At 44.4% G+C, this 10,168-nt stretch overlaps 1 protein-coding gene across 1 annotated transcript in view; it reads right to left on the reverse strand.

Annotated features, from left to right (window-relative positions):
* Positions 1–10,168, reverse strand: part of LOC102387945 (VPS10 domain-containing receptor SorCS1) — a 292,562-nt gene that overhangs the window by 22,021 nt on the left and 260,373 nt on the right. The window contains exons 22-23 of the mRNA XM_006027558.2: positions 5,381–5,493; positions 1,136–1,267 (exon numbers count right to left, since the gene is read on the reverse strand). Of these exons, the coding sequence (XP_006027620.1) occupies positions 1,136–1,267; positions 5,381–5,493 (245 nt within the window). The remainder of the gene's footprint in view (positions 1–1,135; positions 1,268–5,380; positions 5,494–10,168) is intronic.

Genomic DNA, 10,168 nt, shown 5'->3' on the forward strand with positions numbered 1-10,168 from the left:
AAAGAGGAAATTATGCACATTTATGCCAGCATCATGTCATCACTGGAGGATTCCCCCAGTTCATGGGAGTGCCCAGCTGCCTCATTGAAGCAGCCTGCGTGGAGAAATCCCCCCCCCCCTTAAGCAGACAGCCCCCCACAAACCCCCATTTCATTGAACACTAAGGCTTGGGTGGCGGAAATTTCAGAGGGGGTGGGGGGAACTCACTCTTTCTTTGTCTTCAAAGTGCCCATCAAATGGCCAGGCCACCTCACCTGGTCCTTTAAAAGCATTGGTCATCATCCAATGGGCCTGCTTCTGGTTGGGACTTAGTTATGAGGTCACAAAAAGTTATGAAAAGGGGTCACCCCATCATGGAGGAGGGAGACATCTTTGGAAACACACACACAAAGCTGAAGCCTCCAGAGCAAGCTTGATCAAGTTACTGGCTAACTTCCAGATAGGTTACTCACAAGTTCATCCAGGGACTAAGATTCAGTGAACTAGAAGCATATCAAAAGGGCCAATCAGCCCGTTCTGCTTTGCTCAAGGTGTTTTTCTAATACTCTTCTATCTTGTACTCCTCCCACAATCCCTCTCTCTCCGATTAATAAAAGCTATCTGATACAGCAGACCTAGCTGAGAATACTTGAGAGGAGGGACAGGCCTTCTCGCTCCCAGGGGAGCTGGGCTGATTATTATCTGAAAGCAGCCTGGGTGGCTCCAGGCTATAAGGAGCACCCAAAAATATTACCGGTGAGCAAAGCACCCCAAGGTCAGCAGGGTCTGTGTACCCTGGGTGACACAGAGCTCTAACAGAGACCTAGGCCCGGGTGGTGGCAGCGATTGCCCCAGGCTTGCGAGTGTGCTTCAGGATGGGAGTCAGATGGATGCCCCAGAAGAGACACCCAAAGTGGGGTTTTCATCGGGCACAGTGAGGCGGGTAGGTCAGTGCAGGAGCACTCCCTATGGGCCCACCACAGCCTGGCCCTTATTGGGTTGCCAAAGCAAAGCAAAAGAAGACTTAGCTGGAACTAACACCATGGGATTGATTCCAGCAGACCCAAAAGAATGGCAACGTAGTGCCTCAGAAATCTACCCAGCACGTGAACACGTGAACATATTCAGGCATACCTATTGGAAATGGAAACAATACCTGCTCTAGGTCTTCTGCGGTCTTTTTGTTTTCTCCTGTGGTATCTTGATATGGTAAAATGAAGAGCTCAGCAGATGTGGGCAAGCCGGGGAGTACTGCAACCAGAACATGCTTGCTTGGAATCCCCGTAGCCTGGCATGGAGAGAGTCAGTGATAGGTGAAAAACTATCGCACCGAACACCAATGGCTTATTTGTTGAGCATCTCAGTCCACGTAGGTAGTATGTAGGGTATGTGTCTGTCTCTTGGTTAGAAAGAGTGTGGATATTACAGACCAACAGTGCAGCTTGAAGTCAGGGATAGTATCATTACATTGTAGCCTGTTATCTGCACGCAAAGTTATTCAGTAACTTCCTTTAGTATGTGGGATAATAATCTAAGCACCAGGGGACCATAATGAGGAGGTCACGGTGCACAAACAGAGCTGCTCTACTCCTCAGTTCTTACTGCTGTAGCAGCCTGGGGTCGCTTCAGAGCAGCATGTTCTAGATGTGCTGAAAGAGTTGGCGGTTTGGGGGGTGACACGAAGACAAAACAAATCCCAATTTACTTCAAGTTAGCTTAGCTGGCTTTGACTTCCTCTCTCTACTAACATGAGTACATTTGGGATGTAAAAGCTCATTATTATCATCTCTTTGCACCATTATCTCCTCTCAACAATAATCCAAAGTTTTTTAAAAAGAAGACCTACTGTCTCCTTCAGATCTCACTTCCATGGGAGTAAATCAGAAGGAATTCCATCCACCGCTATGGAGTTACAAAGTGAAAAACCAACGTGAGGGAGATCAGAACCAGACCCATTACTTTGAATCAGCAAATTGAATGACCCACCCACAGCAATTCACTCTCTTCTCTGTCTGTGCCTACACATTTCACTCCGTTTGATCTTGTTCTGCAATGAAGCAGCAGGGATTTATGAACCTCAATGGTGCATATATTTAGTCAATATTGCCACTTTGATTAATAAAAACAGAGTGCTTTGGACACAGTCTAACAACCAGGATTTGCACATGCTCAGGGTTAAAAATTCTAGATTGTTAACCCAGTAGTTAGTTATAGGGGCTGTGGCTCAGAATACCGGTTCCTTGAAGGAACAGACAGGTGGGGAACAGCAGTCAAAAAGGTTTTTTGTCACTGAGCTGAGGTATCTCAAATTATTAATGACCTCCACTGCCAAGGCTAAGCCAGGCGGTGGCCTGCAGCGACCCTGAAGCCTTCCTGGTGCTGCTGCATGTTGCTGGACACTGTGCTGGACAAGGCAATAGGTTAGGGATGGGAAAGTGAACATGTAGTTTTCCCCAGGCAAGAAAGCTGTGTTTTACGTGGTATTTTTAGCGGCAGTGATCCTGTTGCTTGGCGCCTGACGGGCAGCTGGAGTGTTGCTCCAGCTGGCCAGGCTCTGGTTTTGAGTGGCATGCACTGCCCCAACATGTGCCATGACATTTTTTGGATTTTTTTTTTTTTTTTGGGGGGGGGGGGGGGGGTTTGCATGTTTTTGATCTGTGGATATCCAGGGGTCAACCCCCCCACACTCCATGCTGTTCCCTTGCAGCACAGAGATCAACTGAATGTGCAATATGTGGTGCCGCAGACATGTCTGCAGCACCACATACCACATGGCCATGCTCATCTAGACATGACCTATGAGTACAGGAGTGACAGTGACCACCTGCAGCGGTCAGGAAAGAGTTTTTCTCTTTTAAAATTTTGGCTGATGATGCATTCTGGGTGCATTCTAATCTTTTGCAACAGCAGGTAGTAGACGTTGCTGGAAGCAGGATACAAGCCCCCAGAGACCCATGGGGTGGTAGCATGTTCATGATAAATTCAGTGTTGGGGTGATCTCCAGTTGAGAATATTATAATCTGATACACAGAACAGATTGGTAGAATTTAGTAAAGAAATCTCCTATGGGATGCCATAGTAAGGATAATACTTTTAGGTTGGTATAACAATTTTACATCAAGAATATCATTATCTATTGAGTTTTTCATTGTAGGCATGTTGGTCTGAGGACATGGGCAGGCACGATTTTTGGGGTAGATGTGATATCTTTTATTAAAGCAACTGAGTAGGTTGAAAAAACGTTCTTTGCAAGCTTTTGGGAATAATCACCCTTCTTCAGGCAGAGGGAGTCTCTGCTGTTCATTATCTACTGAATAATTTAGGTTTTTGCTTAATTTTATACATCCTGTTTAATATCTAGGAAATGATATTGACTGTAATTTTTATAGGATTTCCCCATACAGAATATTTAAGGTAAACCATCCAGCTCTATGAAACAACGTGACTGGCTGTCGCAGCCTCCTTTCTTTCCAAATCAACCCTAACAGAAAAACCCAAACATTTAAATAAATTAAAAACCCCAAAGGTTGTGTTTTTTAATCGCTTTTGTTCTGGAAGATAGCCTAGGTACCCTAGGTTTATCATCTAGTTTTAGTGCCTTGATCTTGTTTTACTGGATTGATTATATTGTGAAAAGCCATCCAGAAGTTAAATGGATCATCAAATAAGTACATCAAATACAATGTTCAGAAGATTAAAAAACAAACCCCAAAGAAAGCTTTTCTCTTTTTTTTACCTTTCTTCTTCTGTGGTTTAAGGAGGTTTTCAGTGTTATTCATTGAAAATGTCTTTAAAGATAAACAACTGCTGGGGATTGAGTTATAGAAATACTCCTCCCAAAATGTACAGACACTATTTGCGTGTGCATTTAGTAAGGTTGTATTTGTGGCACCAGCTGGGCAAATAACTGGCAAGACAATTTGCAGAAAAGCTGTGTGTGCATGAATTGCACACTTACCACCCCAGAGCTGTAGGTGCAAATTACATGTATGCATTTTTACACATCCAGGTTTACAATTCTGTTGCACAGACATTCTTCTGTTGAGTCCATATCTATCATGGCACCTGCTGTCTCCAATAAGTGGTAAAACCTCTCTCACCCTTTCCATTACAATCACTAGCCTTCAGCCTCATAATACTATTTTTAAGCCAAAATTATTGATAGTGCATCGTGTATATAGAGGAAAATGCACCTCTAGAACTTTCCCATGTGCACATGGCTCTGTTTATGAAGGAGAATACACTTTTAGTGCTGGCCCATGCAGTGGCGATGCGTAGGGTGTGCATGGGGGTGCACGTGCACCCCCTGAGAGTGCTGATGCACCCCCTGACCAGCCACACTCTCTATGTAGGTGATGGACAGGGGGGCCAAGTGGTGCCCCTCTGCAAGCGCTTGCCAGGGAGTGGGAGTGCCAGATGTAGTGCCACAGCTGCTTCCGGGAGCACCGTGGCTGCCTCCTGGTTGGTGAATTTTGCCGTGGGAGGACCTTGGTCAGTGAGATTGGCCATGGGGGAAACCCCACCTTGGTCGCTGGGGGGGGGGGGGGGGGGGACACGCACCCCCACCCCCTGGGGTGTGGGGGGGGGGGGGGGGAACATGCCCCCCAACTACGGTGGCACCAGTCACCCATGGGCCCATGTACCTGATGCTGCACGTGGGGCACATGGATGGTGCATCAGTATATGAGAAAACCCACCTTCACTACTTCATACATTTTGTCCAACCATTAGAAGCATAGGGTCATTAGGGCTGGAAATGACCTCAGGAGGTCACATCTAGCCCACCCCGCTGCTCCAAGCAGGAGCATCTTCAACTATATCATCCCAACCAAGGCTTATCTAGCTGGGTCTTAAAAATCTCCAAAGATGGAAAGTCCACCACTGCTCTATGTAGCCTGTTCCACTGCTTTACTACCCTCCTTGTGAGAGAGGGTAGTAACCTTATATCTAACCTAAACTTCCCTTTTTGTAATGCTGATGATCTTTTGGGATGCCGCTACACCCTACTGAAATATAAGGACAGCAGCAAAGTGAAGAAATACAGAGCAGAATTATATATGGAAGAATTTAGTCATTATGTACTTTTCCCTCTACCATAGCCCCTGTGACTAAGAAGTACGAATGCTGCCCTTTACAGCTGAAGGTTGGGATTTTGACCTAACCCCAAATATGCTGCTGCCCACAAAATAAAACATACAGCATATGAGCATATCTACAGTTGCTCATATGCACCTCTATCATATTATTTCAGCAGACCTCAAAGTTTGTGTGATGCTGTCAAGTATCCGCTGGCTTTATAAAGACTTTGGGTGCATCGTTCTGTTGTTCAGATTGAAGGTCAGAAGAAACTGAGATGGTAGATGAGGAAATGAAAGGATTTAAAATGTATTTTATCACTTACCTCTACCAGAGCTCTCTTGATCACTCTGCTGATATCCCGTCTCCACTCTGGAATATCTGGGTTGTAGTCGTCCAGGTTTGGAGAGAAGGACAATCGGAGAGACTGGAATCGCTCTGGGGAGACAAGGCCACAGCTGCTGTAAATACATTCACTGACACACAACTGAAGCTGGATCTCACTGTGGTTGTCCATCTACTAAACCATATTGCAATGAAGGCTACACAGGATAATTAGATAACATGGTAATCCCACCTCAGTGAGAAGCAGTTACAATGCAACAGGCCCTCAACCGATGTAAACCGATGTAGCTGCAGTAAAGCCCACAGAGCTATGCTGATTTTCACCAAGTATAGACGAGAAGCTACTTCCATTTACATCACCCGATACATTAGCCCTGTTTATGTCCAGTGCAGCACACTGTGTATAACTATTTATTTCGATTTCTAACATGCATCTACTCAAACGTCATGGACATTTCAGCACACCCTAGTATCACACACAGACAGTGTATGCCAGTAAACCATACTCACCTACCCCATCCCTTATCAATATCCAGCCATAACTCAATAATCATCAATTTGACAGATGTTTGCAACTTTCTTGTTGAAGGGCAATGAGACTCGCACAGAGCTCCAGGCACCGTTTTTAAGATGCTATTACAAATATATTGATATATAAGGTGGCCTCTCAACTAACCCAAGAGCAAGTCCCTCAGCAGCTTCACTGCTATAACAAAATTCAATTGACTCTGCTTGTCTGAAGAATTCCCATCGGACTCTTACCAGCTCTGTGTATGGGCATGCGACGTCCAGGTTAACGACCCCAGAGCAAAATGGGTTCCAAAAGTAATGCATCTGGCACTGCACCCTGCCCTTCATGACCATGCATTCAGTCCCTGCTTTCTTCAGTGTAAAAGCAGTGAGGAAAACTACCGCAATGCCACAAAGAACTGACATCTACCTGCTATCTACCTACTGGGCTATGATTCGGCAACCCGTCATTGCTCAGCAAAATACATAAATGCGTGCTTCTCTGCCACATCCTTCTTCCAGATGTTGCCCACGGTACATTTAGACTATGTTATGCTCAGGAGTGCTTTGATTGTCTCAATTTTAAAACTGCTCTCGCATTTCAAGGATGGGAACGTGCATCTCTCAGTTTTGGGGAGGGCAAATGCTCAGCTGGAAAAAACTGATGTTGCGCCAGGGAAGTCAAAGGTTTTATGCCATTTTATAATCCTTCTGAACACATTGTCTCTGTGAATTTTATGTTAGTAAAAGAATTCAACAGCCATTGAGGCCAGGTAGACTCCTGGCTGGCCAGAGTGACCCAAAACCCCCGCTGATGCTTTGCAATCCAGGAACTCCCATGGGACCCATATCTGGAGTCCTGAAACTCTTCAACCTCAAATTCTCTGTCACTGGCAACCTTCATACTCCAGCTTCTTCTGCAGCTTCTCCAGTTGAAGCTCCTTGTCCTTGGACTCAGTCTCCCTTGCTACAGCTCAAGGTTATGGGACAACAATTGTGATGAAGGTTGGCTGCTCTTCTGGCTGCTGTAGTCACCAACAGTGCTCTGCTCCCATGCTGACAAATTGAGCAGCTGTCCCAGTACCAGTACATATATTCAGTGTTTATCAGAGCAAAAGTGGTGGTGGCATTGCAAACTTACCATGCCTTAAATCTTGCCCTGTAAAAACCATTTCCAGCAGAGAAAAAGTTCATTTAAATGTTCACTCTCTGGCATGTCCATGAGAATGCCAAGTCAATACTCAACCCTGGATACTGGATTGAAGCCTGTGAAGCAAATGATAACATGGTGCTGTTCACAGACTATTTTATAGGCCACTGCCATGAATTACAGCAGATAATACCTGGCAAAGAATAAAAAATCAGCTTGTCAAATGCCAAGAGAGATGGAGTGCCCCACGATGGGGGCGAAACTCTCCCGCATCTTGCTGTGATTTCTTTCTTTTCTTTACCCATATGCAGGCAACACAGCTATGAATTAGGAGGTTCATCTTCATGGAAAGATGCAAATGAAACACTCTGCAGCATCGCTTGAGAAAAAATGAAGCAGTATTATAATTACTTAAACATGCTGAGCAGCAGGGGTTCGAACTGGAAGTTTAGCTGAAATGCTACAGTAAACTTCTGAGGATACCGACTGGATGGAGATTTTACAGCCGCTCTGACAAGCACAATTGGACTTGTGCATTTTCAACTCAGAGAGGAGTTTTAACGTGAAATAACACTGTAAAGCAATGGAAGCGGAGAGTCTATATCACCCTTTTTTTGCAATGTATGGGTGCTCAGCCTCCCTATGTCCAGACACAACATTATCATGCAGCAAGGGAAGTTTAAGTCAGATATTAGGAAAAGCCTTTCTCATGAGAGGGGTAGGAAAGCACTGGAACAGGCTGTGCAGAGAGGTTGTGGACTCTCCATCCTTGGAGGTTTTTAAGTCCTGGCTTGTCAAAGCCTTGGCTGGGATGATCTAGTTGTGGACAGTCCTCCTCTGAGCAGGGGGGTGGACTAGATGTGACCTCCTGAGGTCCCTGCCAGTCCTCATTTTCTGTGATGCTATGCAGAGAAGCACTTCCAATACTTGAAAAGGGTTGCCCAGAATTGTTTCCCTTTTAACCTGAGATGAACACTATATCTTGGGCCTGCGTGTCATCACAAAGAGCTGTAGAGAAGGGATGGGGAAATCCACTGTTTTCTTACACAAAGGGAAGCGTTCGCTCCTGTTGCATATTGCAAAAACCAGCCTGACGACGAATAGACACATTGAGGTTAGGAGCCAGAAGAGTATTGATCCACTCTGCAGGCAGGTGATCAAGCTGATGGGACAATTGAAAGGCTTCAAATCTGTGTACCCTTACAAGATCGTGTACCTAGTTCTCTGAATAATCCAATCGCAATTACTGCACCGTCAGCAGCACAAATACATTTGCTGATCACAGGTTTACAAGCCAATCCAAACGCTGATCTCATGCCAAGCATGTACCTTTCAATACCTGCCCTTCTCCCTTCGTTTACATTCTCCATTTGATACGTTATGTTTTAAATTTGATTATTACAGGTACATGCCTAACTGATCTCGTTTGGTGCCAAGGCAACCAGGCACCGAGCGATCATTCTTTTGCTACTTTATTCCCTTCGGCAATTCCCATGCAGGGACATTTCACATTTTGATACATCAAGGCCTTATTTCTACTGCTTGGTTCAGCCATTCAGCTATTTTTCAGGAGACTTCTAAAATTAACACTTTCTACCCTCCCAACTAGACCTAAACCACTTAGATCTGCACTGCACCATCCTAACACAAGTATGCTGCTGCTGGTAACTGAACTGCTTGAGTATCTCTCTAATCAATAGCTTATAAGCAGGGGCCTGATTTTCTTTAGTAAAAAAAAAAAAAATACCCAGTTTTCAATTTTAAAAAGTAACCCAAAATCAACATTTTTCTATGATTAAATTGAAACACCACTAATAGAGATAGATAGATAGATAGATAGATAGATAGATAGATAGATAGAAAATATGATATATTTCCTTGGACTCCATATTCTCCTAGAGACAGGCTCAAAGCAGTTTTGGAATGGTCTGCCTTTCATATTTTTTCAAAAAATGTGTGTGAATGTATATAAATAAATAAATAAATAAATAAATATATTTATTATATGAAGAGTTATCTATCATATATATACATATATAGCTATCTATCATATATAATACACACACACACATTATATATATATATATATATATATATTATATAGCATCTATCTGTCATAGATAGATAGATAGATCTATTAGTGGTGTTCCAGCTTAACCCAAAATCCACATGATTTTTCCATGATTACTTTTTTTAAACCGAAAATTGGGGAATATTTTAAATCAGAGAAAACCAGGATCCCTGCTCATAAGCAAACTGCAGAGACAGCAAACACAGACCTTATGGACCTCTCTGGACTCTTACTTACTTTGCACTAATAATCCATATGTGCATTAGCACCAGTGCTGCTCCTTCACTCTGCTCCAGAAGAACAAAGGGTTTGATACTGGTTTAAATGGCTTTGTGAGAATTGCATGGCATAGGGACTTTCCTAGTATCGGGCTAACGCAGCCACCTCTACCCCACCAGATGCTTGGAAACCCTGAGAGAAAGGAAGTCTCCGACCCACCATCTCTTTCTAACCTGCAGCACAGGGGAGGAGCAGTTGATGCCACCACTGCCCCATATCATTGCAAACCCCCAAATCAAGTCTATGTCGAAGACGGGATAAAGGAAAAGGGGTTTGGCTCTTCGGCTGCTGGAATGGCCCCTTGGGGCTGTTGTGATTGAGTGCAGTTTACAGACCGCCTAATGTTTTCAGCCCAGCCAAAAGCCTAGTGCACAGAAGCTAGTGACTCTGTGCTGAATGCAATAAGACAGGGGTGGCCAACCTGGGGCACATACGCTACAAGTGGCAGGGGAAACTTATGTGTGTGCAGGGAGGGGACAGGTAGATAGGACACGGATCAGAAAACAGAGCAGGAGATGGGGCAGGGAGCAGAACAGCAGAAAGGGATAAGAGTGCCTTGCAGGGAGAGCATGGGGCTAATTTGCGGTATGCCTACCAAAGAGGTTGCCCCCCACTGCAGTAAGAGCTGCAATTGGGGAGGCACTTGACAACATTTCTGAGGCAGGATGCAATCTTATTCCAAAAGCAACACAAAATTGCTCATGTTTTGTTTTTTTTATGAGCCCGTGGAACAAAATACATAAATACTAAATGATTCA

The sequence above is a fragment of the Alligator sinensis genome, unplaced genomic scaffold (assembly GCF_000455745.1).
Source record: "Alligator sinensis unplaced genomic scaffold, ASM45574v1 scaffold559_1, whole genome shotgun sequence".
NCBI lineage: Eukaryota > Metazoa > Chordata > Crocodylia > Alligatoridae > Alligator > Alligator sinensis.